The sequence below is a fragment of the Lepisma saccharinum genome, chromosome 1 (genome assembly GCF_977018435.1).
Source record: "Lepisma saccharinum chromosome 1, izLepSacc3.1, whole genome shotgun sequence".
NCBI classification, from domain to species: Eukaryota; Metazoa; Arthropoda; class Insecta; order Zygentoma; family Lepismatidae; genus Lepisma; species Lepisma saccharinum.
Window position 1 is genome coordinate 207,872,954 of NC_139229.1, and position 17,285 is coordinate 207,890,238.

General features: G+C 38.1%; 1 protein-coding gene across 3 annotated transcripts in view; it reads left to right on the top strand.

Annotated features, from left to right (window-relative positions):
• Nucleotides 1–5,175: 5,175 nt before the first annotated feature.
• Nucleotides 5,176–17,285, top strand: part of LOC145991473 (uncharacterized) — a 38,395-nt gene continuing 26,285 nt past the window's right edge. For 2 of the 3 annotated variants that reach the window (XM_083127482.1, XM_083127491.1), the window contains exons 1-3: nucleotides 5,182–5,458; nucleotides 10,870–10,959; nucleotides 14,446–14,686. In XM_083127482.1, the coding sequence (XP_082983608.1) occupies nucleotides 5,186–5,458; nucleotides 10,870–10,959; nucleotides 14,446–14,613 (531 nt within the window). In that variant the 5' untranslated portion in view covers nucleotides 5,182–5,185 and the 3' untranslated portion in view covers nucleotides 14,614–14,686. Of the gene's footprint in view, nucleotides 5,459–10,869; nucleotides 10,960–14,445; nucleotides 14,687–17,285 lie in introns of all 3 variants that reach the window. The other variant, XR_014442063.1, reaches the window with a different exon arrangement.

The following is a 17,285-nucleotide window of genomic DNA, read 5'->3' on the forward strand; positions in this document are numbered from 1 at the left end:
CTAGCTGATTACCAGGCGTTGCTCGGGTATTTATTTATCCCAATCTTCTATTAGACAGGAAAATAATGAATTCTAACTATAGCGTAAAATGTAACTAATTTTATTTACAGGTATTTAAAAGTATAAGTGCAGTATTCAAATTATAAAGTAATTTTTTTACAAATTCACTATAATATTAATTTAACTCAAAACCTGATTATAAACAACATTTTTAGTTTCACTTCCAGGAGCAAGAATAAATAAATTCTTTGGTGAACCCACCCTTGAGCAAGCAACATAATGTTGTCCGTGGGAGATTTGTTGATCGTGATCGAGAAAGCAAGTCTCACTGGAAATTGCAATCTCTTATATAGTTCCCTTTCCTGTTAAGATAATCGCTTCAATTACATTGTCCAGCATCTTCTTTACACACAGCCTTGTGCAGTTGCAAAGTTTTGGCGCGTCGAGCTTTACGTAGTAAAATAATTGGAGATCCCAATTTAAATAAAAGACGATGGTGGCAATCCAGCCGGATCAAGTGAATTTAGGAACTCTGGTGGGAAATTGACGACCTCATCGGCATCTACTACGGTATCGATAGACTTGTATTCAGTGACTACACCTGGTAACATGGCTAGTTTTTATTATTTCGTGAACTTTCTCATTTTTAGCAGCAAGAAGCAGCAAGATAGTTCTTTAAAATTAGCCGGATAGACTGTATCTATTAGTTCTGCGAAATGTCATCGTGAATATCACCAATTAGCTTAACGACTCCGAGAACATGGATTCGACACTAATGTAGGTCATATTTGACATTTTATTTTTCATCCCCTCTCACCCTCCATGCCGAAAGATGATGAATTTGGAGTTGAATGGTATTCGGAGTGTCACTATTCATCTTAGCGACCCCGAAAACTAAGGACTCCACAATAATGTCGGTCGTCTTCTATTATTTTTACATGTCACCCCTTCCCACCCTCACCCCTAGGGGTGCCAGGGGTGACTTACCCCCACAGTAGTTCTTTCCAGATTGTAAGTCATATGTGTACCAAGTTTGGTTGAAATTGCTCCAGGCGTTCGAGAGTTATGTCAACAAACATACATACATGTATATACACACATACATCCATTTTTATATAATCAGTGTAAAATAGACTGCAACCTTAAATGTAACCCTACTTCAAATAATAATAATAATATAATAATGGTTGCTGTAACTTACGGCCTCTAAGTCACCATTCAAATTACATTAACTCTTTGCACAAATCTCAGGGAGGGGGGCAAGTGCTTCCCCTACCCCCCATCCCTGCGGGCGCCCATGATAGTAGGTAAAATCACAGGTCTGTGGTAGGTTTGATTACCACCACCGGCAAAAGGAATTTCACCTGAAGACCAGAGAGGAGGTATTCTCTCGAAACGTAGTGATAGAATAAGTGTAGATCCACTAGACAATGGATAATGTCCAATTAACATTGCATGCTAATGTGGAACTATTGGTACTAACATTCAGAGAACTACAAAAATTTCCCTTTCCGAACAGCCTTATACTTTTACAGTGGATTCCCTCTATAAGTCATAGTGTTGAATTGTTAGTAATGTCGAGTGTAAGAAAAAGTATATTACTGAGACAGGATTCGGCTTGGAACGAAGACCCTGAACGATGGAGGTGTCTCTCTGTCTGAACCCCTTTCTCATCAGTTTCATCAAATCATCACTCATCCTCATAGTCGCGATTAGCGAAAAGAGGCAGAAAAGGGACGCTAAATAACAAAAATCAAATTCGACTCCTTCCATCGCACATTATAGTAGTCCATTATGTAATAACAACCTCTCGCTACCCTTTTTATTATCCTCTTCTTCAACACATAGATCCCAATAAGAATTTTTATAACGAAGAAAGAAACAATATTAATTTAATTTGTTTATTTGTCTTAGCTTTTCTGTCACTTTTGGCTAATCGCGAAGATGAGGATTTACAAGTAGGTTATGGGGGATGTTCCTGGGTAAACAAAAAGAAATCGATCAGGCAATTCGATTATCGAAGGAGGGGGCAGAACTTCTGGTTTGACCAAATTCCCAATGTAAACAAGTGGGATAAATATTTTCTTGGAGCTTATTTTGTTATATGAGATGCATACTCATACAGAATGTATAATTTGAAATTTTTAAGCAATATGTAAAAAAACAAAGGTATCTGGAAATATTGGGAAGTTCTCGAATACTTGCTATGAAGATTTAATGAACAATACTAATATTTTCCAAGACAATGGCGATCTTCTACTCTGTCCCTCTCTGTCTATGCATACATACGATAAAAACTTTCTCTTATTAAACAAGAAAGTTCATTCGTTTATAAATTAACAGTTTTTTTTATTAGAAAAGAAGTATAATGTAAAATTATTAAAGGTAAAAACGAAGATTAAATAGACCAACGCCAAAAAAAAAAGAGATTCTATATAATAGTTATAAAGTGCACATTTTGTTTCTCATTAATAAAACCACAAATCAATGTTTACATAAACGTGTATTTTAGTAGGTTCTAATTTATGGTTGGCCATTTGCCGACCCCAGTGGCGAATGGGTTAGCACATCGCGCTACGACGCCAGGGGTCCCGGGTTCAAATCATGGCCTCAACATGGATGTTTGTGAGTGTCTTCATAAATTTCATCATATCATCACTTATATCCATCTTCGCAAATTAGCCAAAAGTGGCACAAAAATTGAAGTAAAATAAACCAAATCAATCAATCAGTGTTTCGCCATTTGTCATTCTTTATAATTATCATTACAATTAATCATAAACATATGTATGCCAGTTGATTTGTAATTTCATGAAAACTGAAAAAAACATTCATTTCCATAATCAAGGGGTCCCGGGTTCAATAGCCGAGAGGCACATAGAGGTTCGGATCCCATCTTCAATTGTAGGTCCAGTCCCGATTAGCCTTACTGGGCATAAAGACTACTTTGAAACAAAAACTAAAAAAGAAAACCTCAAATACTCCGACTACAACTGGCCTTATTTACCGGCGATGAAGTACCGACTCTAGACCCTACTCTCTCGTGTTGGTTCGCATTTCGCATGCTTTTCGCTTTACTGCCTGAATCCACTGATTTTTCCGTATCGGATCTGCCGGAAAACGATGCATAGATAGTTGAGAAAAAATATTCGTTCCCGACCTCATGTTGCAACCAACAGCCACGGAATGATTATCCCATTTTCGTAAGACATAATCCTTACACCTTGGAAATCCACATTATTTTTTCAAAACCGGAAGTAGCGTCCCCTCCCGCGCCGAACATGAACAAGTGACAAAGACCATCGACTATTAGATTTCCTTAATATTGTGATCATAGTAAAATAAAACATGTCAAGTCCTTTGACTTGCTTATTTCAAGAAAGAAGGAATGAGTTTATAGCGTTTGAAATAACTTCTTACATCATAACCTAATATTCAGTACTGTACCTATTTTAACCGGAGTACAGGTAAAATCGGTATTGCAGACTACAAAGGAAGTAGCGCAACGTCACGTAAGGTAGAGTTTGTTTGAGTTGGTATTTTAAGTCCACTTTATGTATCGGCCTCCCCGAAGGCGCAGTGGTAGCGTCGTCGCCTCGTAATTAAGGGCTCCCGGGTTCGATACCCGGTGGAGGCACATAGTGGTTCGGATCCCACTTTGAACTCTAGGTCCAGTCCCGATTAGCCTTACTGTGCGTAAAGTGGACTTAAAACACCAAATCAATCAATCAATGCACCGGGTATCAAAACCGGAAATCCATGATTACAAGGCATCGACGACGTAAGGGAGAATTCACACCGAAGCTTTTGATTTTTTTATTGTTATTGATTTGGTGTTTTTAGTCCACTTTATGTACAGTAAGGCTAATCGGAACGGGACTTACAGTTTAAAGTGGGATCCAACCACTTTGCCAAGTGCCTCCACTGGGTATCGAACCCGGGACCCCTTGATTACAAGGCGACTACGTTACCGCTACGCCATCGAGGAGCCCTCACACCGAAGCGATAGGCGACACGTGTAACTTGGAAACAAGCCAATCAGCAGCAACGTTTCACTCGTTTCACATCATAGCGGCATGACATGCCGCACGAGCCTATGTTCGAATCCTCAAGCGACACATGTTGACTATTGCCTGTCGCATCGGTGTGCGCTTCTCTGTTCGAGCGAAGTGTGCCTGAATATAAACAATTGTTCCTCGAAGAAACGAATGTATAAATTTCGAATGTCAACAATTAATTAACATAAATTGAAGGGCTATTGACGGTTGAAATCAACATCCTTGTTTCTCAGTTCGCGGCCAGGTTGTGTCGGTTTATTTTCCTTTGGTGTGTGTGCAGTGTTAGAGTTCCGTGGCTTGGTTTCGTTGATTTGGTTTACTTTGCATTTCTGCCACTATATCATCGTGAAGCTGATGGTGAGTGATGATATCGTTAAGCTGATGGTGAGTGATGATATCGTTAAGCTGATGGTGATTGATGATATGGAGCGATTTTACAATACAGGGAATTTCTCCATTTTGTTTGAAATTCGGCATACTCACTAATTTTGGCCCCCTAATCACGAATCTGCAGTCAAAATTTGGCGCTCACACGTGGAAATAGCAAAATAATCGAAATTAAGTTCTTATTTCCACACCCTCGATTTCCGAATTTCCCGCCGGTTCCGGGCTCCGCCCCTGGGGTAATCGACCTACCGCCCCCAACCGCTATCGCGGTCCCGCCTATATCTATAGACTCCCTGTTAAGGGCATGTTAGAAAGTGGCCGGATTCACCTGCCCCCAAATAAGCGCCAAATTTATACGTGAGCGCCAAATTTTAAGTGCAGATTCGTGATTAGGAGACCCAAATTAGTAAGTAACCGAAAATTCAAACAAATTGGAGAAATTCCCTGTATTGTTAAATTATACCGATGATATGATGAAGCGACATTCACAAAGAATACCCATGCCCATTCTGGGATTCGAACCCGCGACCCCTGGTGTCTTAGCCGCTGTGCTTACCACTCCGCCACGGAAGTAAGAGAAAATGATGCTTGCGTCTTGTTTGTTATGTAAAATTGCTCATTATGCTTGCGCCTTGCTTGTTATGTAAAATGGCTCATTAATGAAACTGAGCACCTTTCGCCTGTTTATGGCGCCCACGCCTGCCGCCATGTTTCCGGCAAACAACATATAGCGTTGAATCATGCCTGGTAAACATTGTGCGTATGGCCTGTGTAGAAGTGATTCAAGGTATGATTACCGTGATTATATGAGGAATGTGTACTTTTTACCTTTCCCGAAGCCACACAGCAACCGTGAAAAGTGTTTAAAGTGGTTAAATGCGTGTGGAAGGAAAGATTTAAGTATGGATAGAATTACGAAACATCATTACGTTTGCAGCAAGCATTTCGTAGGGGGGAATGGACCAACGCCTGAAAATCCAGATCCTGTATCAGTTTGGTATTCAAATGAACAGGCAAGTGATTTTGGTAAAAGTTCGGTATATCGGAGACACATTTCTTCATTTTTACACAAGAAAATACTTACGGAAATGAATTTCTGCAAGCTTTCCAACATTCGTCGAGGTATTTTCTTTCATCGTGGAATATGACCGGGAAATCATGTATTTTTCAAGAGAAATAATTCACCGACGCACAATTGCCATTGCTTTCGCTACGTGAACAGCATGCTGCGTACGTTTAATGACATAAGCCCCTGTCAGTGTTTCCAACCCCCTTTTTTTCACTATGCTTTCCTAACCGAACCAAACCTAACCTAACCTTATCGGAAATGGTTCGTGTGGCTATCCGTCAGCTACCTTGCATCACGGTTAGTGGGGTTATCCGTCAGCTACCCGTGCATAATGTAAAATTTTCAGATGTGACGAACACGATAGTAGGTATTTTTCGGTGAAGAAGGTTGGAAACACTGCATACCCACAACGTGAGTCAAAATGTGCCCACCATAACGTGTGTTATGGAAGCGAAGAAAGAAATAAAAAAAATCACTGTATGTGAAAAATTGGGTACATTTCTCATATCGAACATACGGATTTCTTCAAATTTACAGGAGAAATTACTTACCGAATGCAGTTTCTTTATACTTGTGGAAGTTCTGGGAAGTGTTTTCTCGCATCGTTTATTGAATTTTGCCGGTAAATCATCTATTTTTCGATATAAATGTGTGACCGATGCACGAAAGCTCTTGCATCCATTTACTTCCAGGTGGATATAGCCTGTGTGTCAGTGTTTCCAAACACGTGTTTTTGTAACTGAAGAAGGTACTTTTCCGCAAATGGTTCATGGTGCTATGCGAGAATGGTGTGTGGGGCTATGCATATTTTTTTCGAAACCAATTTTAACTATTGTAACCTATGTGACCCAACCTAACCTTACCAGAAATGGTTCGTGGGGCTATGTATGAATGGTTCGTGGGGGCTATGTGTGAATGGTTTGTGGGGCTACATAGGTATTTGTGGGTGCAGTGGGGTGGAAACACTGCATGCCGAGTACGTTAGTGAAACTGTGATCGCCATTTTGCATGTTACCGAAGGCAAAAAGAAACTAAGAAAACTTACTCGATATGTCGCAAATAGAGCTTATTTCCGTGAAATAAGCGAAATGCCACCTTCAACAATGTTTCTCAATGCAGAATACGTAAGTACAAATATTGAAATTAAAAGAACAAGCAAATTTCAGCCGTTTGTCCGATACGAGAAATTTACCAAAAATGGTCTTTGTTTTCGTGTAAAAAGCATAATGGCATCTTCAACTATATTCCGCAATACGCAGTTGGTAAGTACGAACCATGCGAAACACAAAATATCCGATTTTAATGTGTCTCCGATATACCGAACTTTTACCGTGTTTTTTTATTAATTTTAGATAACGTTATTTCATTTTAATGTTATAGTATTCAAAGTGGTGTTCATGGACCACGTGACTGCTTGTGACACTAATTAAAGCAGGTTACAGTGCACACGGGCAGGGGTGCCCACCCCCACCAAGGCATATGGCACATTCCCTCCAAAAGGTAGAGGAGCGAATTGACAATATAGAGAAATTCCCTGATTTTGTTAATTTTCGGTATACTAACTAATTTTGGCCTCCTAATCACGAATCTGTTGTAAAATACCGGACCACTCTCCAATTTCTATAAAATTTTGCATACTTACTAATTTCGGTATCCTGATGACGTATCTGTAGTTCATATTTGGCGGTCACTTGTTAAAATTGTACATTTACGCATGGACGTCCGCAGGATTTTTTCCAGGGAGGGGCAAGGAAGGTATTTTTTTCCAGGGGGGGGGGGGGGGCAAACAAGTCACATTTTCCCCCAAAAGAGTGTTGTTACCTAAAAAAACATTGCTTAAATTTGAATTTATGGTGTTCATGCAATAATTAACACATATTATTGTGGCTAAAATGAAATTGTATGTGTGAAATACATAATTTTTGGTTGACTTTCATTTTCCAGGGGGGGGCCACGGCCCCCCCTTGCCCCCCTTTCCGGACGCCCATGCATTTACGTGTAGAACTTGTAAAATAACCTTGTGATTTACCACGGTCATTGTCAATACACAGCAATTCGGAACCATCTTTCTTTCGCAATTCGTTAATGGTCTGTCTTCCTTTACGCACAACAATCTTGCTACCTTGAATATTGACGTCAGACGAGGAATGCCTACGAGGTTAGGTTAGGTTCCATTAGCATAAATACAAAGAAAAATTAATATTTTGGCTAAGATAACTATATCTTGTCTTGCCTAACATGAAAAAGTGCTCTTCCGTGACGTCAGAACACTATGATGCTAAAGTGTTGTGCGATAAGTGACACCCATTCGGGGAAAATGGAATGTTCCGTGGAGCTACTGTTCTTATGGTAGGGTTACATTACGTTAAGAAAACATAGTTTATTTTGTTTTTTTCTCGATTTCCATACTCGACCGCCAATTATTACATGCAGATTCGTGATTGGGAGTTTACAATTAGTGAGTAGGCGAAATTTCATAGAAATTGGAGAGTGGTACGGTATTGTAAACTCATTCCTTTTTTTTTTTTAATATAGGTATATATGCGTAGTTTTACGAATGAAATGTTATAACTATGCTTGCCTAACCTAACTGAACCTAACCTAACCTTACCTTCCGTGAATGGTTTGTGGACCAATGATCACTTTCAATAAGGAATTCCTAGTTTTGTAGCACGTAACCAATGAACAATGTTTCACGGAACATGCCATTTTTCCTGAAATCAACTGGGGAGTATATGCGTAGTTTTACGAACGAAATATTATAACTATGCTTGCCTAACCTGACCTTACCTGATATGGTTATCCGTGAATGATTTGTGGGCCAATGATCACTTTCAATAAGCAATTCCTAGTTTTGTAGCACAGACGAACAATGTTTCATCACTGTTATTTTACAACTTCTACACGTAAATGTACAATTTTAACACGCAACCCCCACCTCGTAACTCCAGATACGTCACCATGAGTGCATAAGAAAGGAGTATAAGATGTAGGAAGTGAATGACAGACTTTCTCTATATTGTCAATTCTTACCGAGGTAGAACCCCCCATGCTGAATTATTTACGGAAATTATTTTGGTCACAAAATATGCGGAACCATATAAGGCCAAAGTTCCTTTTGTTTTATTGCGATGTCATCATGCTACGAATGCAATTTTAACATGATCCGATTTCGATTTACTTGTGTTAACACATACTGCGGAGTTTTAACGATTACTAAGATTTTGTTGAATATATGCTTTCGTAGTTAGGTTAAGCAGGCCAGGTGTGGTTCTCTTAGCATTAAAATAAAGTCCCTAAATGCATTCTACTAAGGTTCCCATTTACTTCTACGATACTTAACAGTCGCTTGTCAACTGAAAATACATTGTCCATGGGAGGTGCACATGCTTGCGTAAGGTACTTTTTAAGTTGTTTTTTTCGAAATCCAAACACTGCTCATTACTTTAAGGAACGTTCAAATTTCGTGACAATGATTGCCAAAATTCTATGATAATTAGTCTTCCTGCTAGGAGAATTTGAAAATACATCAGAAAACAATCGGGACCGTTACCATCTCACAGGATGAAATTAAGGTAGCCATTAACAACTCAAGATGAACGTAGTTTGTTTTTAATGATTCTTATGACACACACACGCACAGCTTGTCACTGGTATTGAGATCAGATCAGAATTTTATGCAATACCTGTAGTTGAAATTATAAGACTAAAGAATTAAAAAGCACGATTCACTTTCATGCTTGATAACATAAAACTTACAAAACTGCTCAGGGTTATTGTTAGTGTACTGAACCTTATTCTTAAAAGTTTTTCTACTTCATTAACCTTTCATTATTGCGAACAGCAATCCCTCCCCCTTTCCAAGCCAATTCTAAGAGGTGGTGTTTCATTTCAACCCCATGGTTAGGTAGAAAAACAGTACACTAAAAATTAGTAACCAGTCAATCAACTGAAAGGATCTCCCCCATTTTTGTTTGAACATATGTAAAATTGGTAGCTAAGCTATAAAATGTTGTCCCCCCCCAAAAAAAAATTCCCACGACGCAGGCACGTCATGAATCCCCCCTGTGGGCACCCCTGCATAGGGGTACCTTTTTTGATGTGCTGTTATCAAGAAATTTGCCTTAACAAGAACTAGTGTGTTGTAATGTTTCATTCCTGCTATAAAGTAATGCTTTATAGCATAAAGGTAAAGTGCTCTCCTGTGCTTTGCACCATGCCTTGAAGGCATATAGGGGGTGTAGGGTTAGGGCCCCACACTTTCTTGATCATGGCTGAAAGTGGGGGTGATGTGATTAGCACCATGCCCCTGGCTGCCTTTATCCCCCAGAGTTTACTCCAGGTACCCATTTTATACAATGCTGGGTGGGTGCCAGAGCAGAGTGGGTGTGGAAAAAATCCCGGTTCTATCCCACCGGGGATCGATACCCGGTCTCTCACATATAGTCAGACAACTTATCGACTGAGCTAAAGAGGAAATACTTGGGCAACAGTTCCTAATGTTTAATAATTTTTCGCACAGTTTATGAGAGTATTAAGGACTACTTTAGAATACTGTAAACTATTGTGGAAATAAGTTCGAAGCTTGGAGACACTAATCAGCACAGTTGAAAGTATTTGTTACCGGAGCAATTGTGATTTCAAATGTAGCCTTCTATAATGCTAACAGCCCACCTAACCTAACAATGAATGCATTTAGAGACAAAATACCGCTTCGCAATCCATGCATGTGAAGTAGATGGAGGCAGCAGTATGTATCGAAGATGACTGTAAATGCATGACTGCATGCAAACAAACAATCGTATTGGTGGAGTATATGGATGGGAGAAATCGTTCTCCAGGAAATGTGTAGTAAATAATCACTGAGACTCTAAAGTATGTGTTAACAAATATAATTAGAAATCGAACTATGTAAAAAGGTCTGTACATCATGATGATTTCGGAGTAAACAATCTGAACTTGGTCCATTGTGGTAGTTATTCCATAAAAATGGATAAATTGTTCCCTAAAGTTAGGATACACTGATTAATTGCTAATTTGATTGGTGAAAGGACATTTTTATTGTTACATATATTGTGCCACTTTTTAAATAGAAACTAAAAATTTAGTAGATGTGGTACTGGTAAAGAAAAGTGCCGATAATCTCAACATAGCTTGTAAGCTACCCTGAATTGCAGTAAAATATCATGTGTATCTCACCATAGTAATGTTTTGGAATGTCCTGAAAACATTAACTTTTTCAGTGAGTTCAACATGGGTGTATTTTACACATTCTTCTCTGAGGTTAGTAAAGTTGAAATAACAAGCATTTTAGGGGGTTGCCCAATATGATATTTAATAGTATTTTCTTTTCAGATCAAGAGCCTTAACAGAAAGAGACGGAAGTTGGTGCGAGTAACTGAAATTCCACCGAATAATTTGCTGGACAGTGCATGCTTGAATATGGTATGCATATTTTATAAGTTTCAAATATTATATAAAATTTCCCTGGCATTTGTGTCAATACAAAAAGTTATAGATGTCATTGTACCTACGTATATTAGCCTTGACAAAGTTAATCATTCCCCTTCATTCTTGCAAAACTATTGATAGCTTTTTTAATTTGTCTTGTATGTTATTTTGTATAAAAAACACCTTCTAGACGCACAGTTATCTGCCATATATAGTACATGGATATGTATATGATATAGTGTTTTTATATAGGTATGTTGTCTTATATGGTAACACCTACTTTGAATATCTTTGTGCATTGTTTAGTTTTTGCGTTAATTACTTGGTCTGTTATGTTAGACTTACGATGTGCTTTAACTCCTTATATTTTTCTTGGTTTTTCTTTCAGTTTTATTACAATTATTAAATTTGCACAAGTTGGGATTTACGATCTCATTTATAAATATTTATTAACTCTGTATCTAGGTAGTTGAAACTTATCTATTGTGAAGAGAAATATTCTTTACAGAGAAGAGAAAAGAATTGAGTGCTTGGTGTTTTCTATGCTTTTTGGGTGTACCTTCATTAATTTCATATAATCTTCATCCATCCTCATCATCCTGATATTAGAAAGTATAAAATTGAAATGCAGCTATTCTAGATGCATGACTTGAGAGAGTGCAACATTAAATTGCAAGTCATAGCAGAAAGGATGATGTGCACTCCTGTTTGCATAAAGTGGCACATTTTATGGAGTTGAACAGTGAAAATATGTGCCACATTATGTGATAGTGTACAAACTGGATGGTGTGATGAACCACATACATATTTTAATAAGTGCACTGATGCACTCTGCACATTAATTATACCAGTGATGGATCCATCTCTGTCCACTACTTTCATTGCATACAGTTGGTGATGAATGTGATGAATTTTGGGTAATTGTAGTCTGCTATAATGGCATCTTACTTGAGAATGCTCAAGGTCGTGTGATTATATGACTTATGTATGCAGGATAGGCATGTTCTATTGAGTTTTGTTTCATGTGTTCATCATCATCAGAATAAAGTTTTAATTATTTTTTTAAAAAATGTAGAGAAGTTCCCTTTAATAATCAAATCCAATGTGTTTTGGTTTTTGTGTTCAGTCTATCATGAACTTCTTCAGTTTTGATCCTTTTCGGCCACCAAAGTTAACAATAACTTGATGAGAAGACATAAACAATGGAAAATGCGTACATGCTGTAAATATTGCTTGCGAAGAGTGTTAAATTGCCTCTGTGGGGTGAGAAGCTCCCATGCTTTTGTTTGCCTCTGCGTGCCCAGCAGTTCCGGTCATGTAGCATAAGCTCTGAGGAATGTTTGGTGCAGGAAAGCAGACTAGCACCTCCTGACTTTAGGTGTGATTTTGAAACAAATCTTTGATGAAAAGAAAGGTAGTGATGCCACAGATGATGTCATTTGATACTTTGATTGAAGTGATTAAACATGATAAAATTACGAATATGTTGACTGTGAGGATGATTTCTTTTTCAAAGTATTAGAAATAGATTAGCATAGCATAAGGTACTTTGAGTTTTATATTAATTTATTTTTGTAAAGTTAATACTCTAATTTCAGTAATACTAAATAGCAGGGCCGATTCCTCCATGTGGGAAGTGAGAAACGTCCTACAGTTCATTTTTACTTATTTCCAGTTCTCTACTTTTTAGGAGTTTAATGCGTGTTATAAAATTATGAGTGCTATGTACGTAGAATAGCCTAGGTTGGCTACTGTCAAGAGTTGACTGCTCTCGGTCGCTCAAGTTCCAGTAGCAGTCCAAAGACGATGGACATGGGCTTTTCTGCCGCTCGCTGAGGAAACTCGACGATCATCCTACAGACAAATGAGTGGGGGTTGGAAGGGGCAGTGCAAGGGAGTGGGGAAATGTTATGAAGATCGGCGAGGATCGAGGAACCAGCAAGACTTTCCTCAATCAGTGATGCCAACCCCAACAAAATGTTACTAAACCAAGCACAATTTGATCTTTGTTGACACTTAGCACCCTGGTTTTGGCATAATTATAAAATCAAGCATAATCTGCAAACGCCAGTTTCTGGGAGAGGGAAATCGAATTAAAAGGAATATGTTTTCAGGAAATAAAAATAAAATTATGTCCAAATCTTATTTCTACTTCACCAGTGGACATGTTTCAAACGAAAGGGAGTATGCCGACCCAGCGGAAAGCTTTTTACAACCACGATCCATCCTCTGTCTCTTCTACATCCTGCCCGATTTAGTTTGTCAGGAGATTTTATGGTAGGAAATCGGTAGAAAGTTTGGGGCAAACAATTTTCTCATAAGTTCGATGTTGAACCTATGTCGGTTGTTGCACCATTTTAAACAATTTGGGGGGGGGGGGATTTATACTATTACATAACTGTTAAAAGTAAGTAACGCAAGTTCAAAACTCTAGAAAGCAGATGCAGAATTACAATTATCTGAAAGAAAGAAATAATTAATAATAAATCCTACCACAATTTAAAAGCATTTAGCGCAATTTCGAAGTTTAAGCAACACTTTTTATTATTGTCAATCCACACGACAGGGAGGGTAAAGAAAATATAAACTGTAATATCTGAAATATCATCAATTTTTAGAGGTTCACATTTAAATATTTCGTAGTTCAAAGTAAGGAGCAAGGGCCCCTTGTCACACCTTGAGCATGGGCCTGCAGCTAACATTCTAAATGCAATGGGTAGTACTAAGCAAGACGTGTGAATGTAATTGAACCCATTTTTCAAACCTTCCTCGGTTTACCGTAACTTCTCTTCTCTACCAAAGGTTTTCTGTTCATCTGTATTGTGTTTGTTGCGTACTCTTATTTATTTCAAATCTTGAAAATAGACAATGGGTAGGTTATTCTAACATTCTTGTCAACAATTGACAATACAAGCTTACAACTTTCGAAGTAAAATCCATTGCATATTTTAAGTATATGTCCATTACTTCATGCAATGGAAGCACTCAATATAAATCTGTCTTTAGAAAGAACAGAAGGTTCACATTTCAGCATTTAAAAGAAAGCTTGTTAATCCATTTTTTCTAACATAAAATAAAGCATATTTTGATTTTGTATTACAATTAATAGTATGTAAGCTTAATGCAATTTATTTAGCTAGGTGAGTGGCTTGCTCAATGAATATTGCCATTTTTCACAATCATATTTAATTCCGTATTTGGATTAAAATAACTAAATAATATCTGATATTTTTTTTGGTTCATACAAATCTGTTTCCTGGACATTAGGTTTCGTTCCATGAGCAATTTCATATCTTATTTCATCAGCTTATTATCACTTTGCATTTCAATTAACCCACGAGGTATAAGTGCAACATAAAATAACCAGAATGGGCAAAAACTGCTTGGTCAAAACTGTAAAATAAGAACTCTTTTTTGAAGATCTGATTTTGACATTCATTGTATAGTTGAAAATTGATAGCTAATGCCATGTTTTTACAGGTTTCGACAGTTCCTTCATGTAGTGAATCTCCGACAAAAAATAATGAATTTGAAGCTTGCCAGGGTTTGCTGATGTTGGCAAATACATCTACACGTGGTGGAGATGCATTTGCTGATGTAACTGAAGATGCTCTCAAGAAATCTGAAGCAGTGGTAACTACTCGTTAATCCACTGCTCTTAACATACATCAAGATGATCAAATGTACAAAGCAACAACAGACATTATGTTGGAATAGCATGGTGAGTAAAATAATGCATTCCTATCATTTATGAATGGACAGTAATTTGAATTCTCTGAAAATGTTACATGGTAAGAGGCATATATCTGTTGCATTGGAGCTTGCCCCACTTCTGTTGATAGGTTCAATGGTCTCTGCATGTTATGACTAGAGCCCGGATTTCTATGCAAAATGCATGTTTCATGTAGCATGCACAAACTTATGGAAAATATTTTTTTCTTTCCGACGAACTTGTAAAGAGTATTTTGAGATGCATATGATAGCGCATATAAGTGCATATTTTGAGTGAATTTTGTTTTGCATGCATATTTCTTCAACTTTGCAGGATAAGGCATATTTCGAATTTTATTGCTACATACTAGCATATTTCATAGTCTATCAAGAGATAATAGTGTTGAGTTTGTTGCCCACAATAGTTGGTAAATTCACTTTCGACTGCACGGCGATAACCGAATGGCGAACATACCAATTTAATATACAATATACACTATAATTTTCAAAGTTTTTTTTTTCAGCATTTTATGTAGCGCTTTTTAAACAACAGCGATCTAGCACCTTCTGATGCTTTTACAACTGTCAACTAGCGCGAAGTCTTTCTCGCGACTTGGCAACTATGTGGAAAGGGTTTCTGCTGTCAGTATCAAAAAGAGTTCACGAACGTGTAAGTGTTATTTTGTGTTGTGTTAAACATGCCACCTGAAAAATCAAGTAAGGCGGTATTGTTGCGTAAATACGTACAAGAATTTGGAAGTAGTGTATTTACAGAAGATGGGTCAGTTTTGTTCTGTGTGGTGTGCAAAAAAAGAGTTTCAGCAGAGAAGAAATTTCAAGTTACTCAACATGTCAATACAGCAAGACACAGGGAATCCCTTCAAAGAAGATCGCGCAGTAAACAACAACTGCTTACTACCGCGTCCACTAATTCAACATCTGAATGCACAGTAAGTGATACATTTTATGTAGATCTGTGTTCTGCGTTTGTGAGTGGTAATATTCCTTTGTGGAAACTGAGCAATGCCCATCTACGAGGTTTCCTTGAAAAGTACTCGGGAAAGAAGGTGCCAGATGAATCAACGCTTCGTAAAAACTATGTGCCTGTTTGTTTTAATGAGGTCATGGGAGAAATTCGGGAAGCGTTGAAGGACGAGAAAATATGGGTGTCTATCGATGTTACTATTGACGCGGCAGGACGTTGTGTTTGCAATGCTGTTGTTGGTGCAATGAAGGCGAGTGGTAAACCCTACTTACTGAATATCGAGGTGTTTGAGAAAGTGAATCATTCCACAATTGCCAAATTCTTTAACGATTCGTTAACTTTGTTGTGGCCAGATCACATCCAGTATGACAATGTGCTACTGTTTGTTACTGACGCGGCCCCGTACATTGTCAAAGCAGCATCTGGTTTGAAAGTGTTATATCCTAAATTAGTTCATCTGACTTGTCTTTCACACGGTCTTCATCGCGTAGCAGAAATAATCAGATACCAATACCCGGAAGTAGACGCACTTGTATCAAATATGAAGAAAGTATTTGTGAAAGCTCCTTTGCGAGTACGTCTCTTTCGCGAACTGGCAAAAAATGTTCCGTTACCTCCGCAACCGGTATTAACACGATGGGGCTCGTGGCTAGAAGCTGTGTCGTATTATGCAGAAAATTTCAATGAAGTGAAGGCGGTCATAGACTCACTAAAACCAGAAGACGCAGCCGCTATTTGTGTGTCACAGGAATGTTTCTCTAGAAGTGGCATTGAGAACGAAATTAAGTACATACGCAACCACTTCTCGAGTATACCTGCAATTATTACACAGTTAGTCCCGTAATAATCCTTTGCAGCATTCACTGTCCTTGTTGGGCGAAGTATCGCAAACTTCGTCCAGTGAACTCACGGTGTCGCCAAAATAGCGTCAGAAAAACTTCGCCAAGTATTAGACAAGAATCCCGGGTACAGAACAATCTGTGACATTGCAAATGTACTGAATGATGAAAATGTGGACTTGGAAGAGGACCTAACACAGGAGGAAGTTTGGTGTTTCTCACATGCACCAGTGACTTCTGCTGATGTAGAAAGGAACTTCTCGATCTACAAAACGTTTCTCACTGATAAACACAGGAAGGAAGACGTTCATAGTTCATTGCAACAGAGGTCATTAAGGTAAGATGTTTGGAAAAAAATAATTGTTCATGCATATCTTAGTGCATATTTTTTATATTTTTCGTGCATATTTGCATGCATATTTTGCTGTTTGTTTGTGCATGGAAATCCGGGCTCTAGTTATGACTTAGCACTGAATGGTGGGAAGTCAACAGAGTTATGCCTAATGTCATATAATGGGGTTTCTATAGCTTATTGCAAGACAATTGTGCCTTCAAGAATTGTTTTGTTCTTTTCATTTTAAAAGTCTACATTAGCTGGACTCACCACCCTTCCACTCTTCGTCAAGTCGAAATTCAAACAAGACAAGCATCTCCTCTTCCCACAAATTCTTCTTTCGATGATTGCTACTGTCTACCCAACCCTGTCTCTTCTCATATGTTATCTGCATCACCAACCTTTTCTCTTCTCCAATTAGCTGATCACCTTTTATTATAAATCTTTCCTC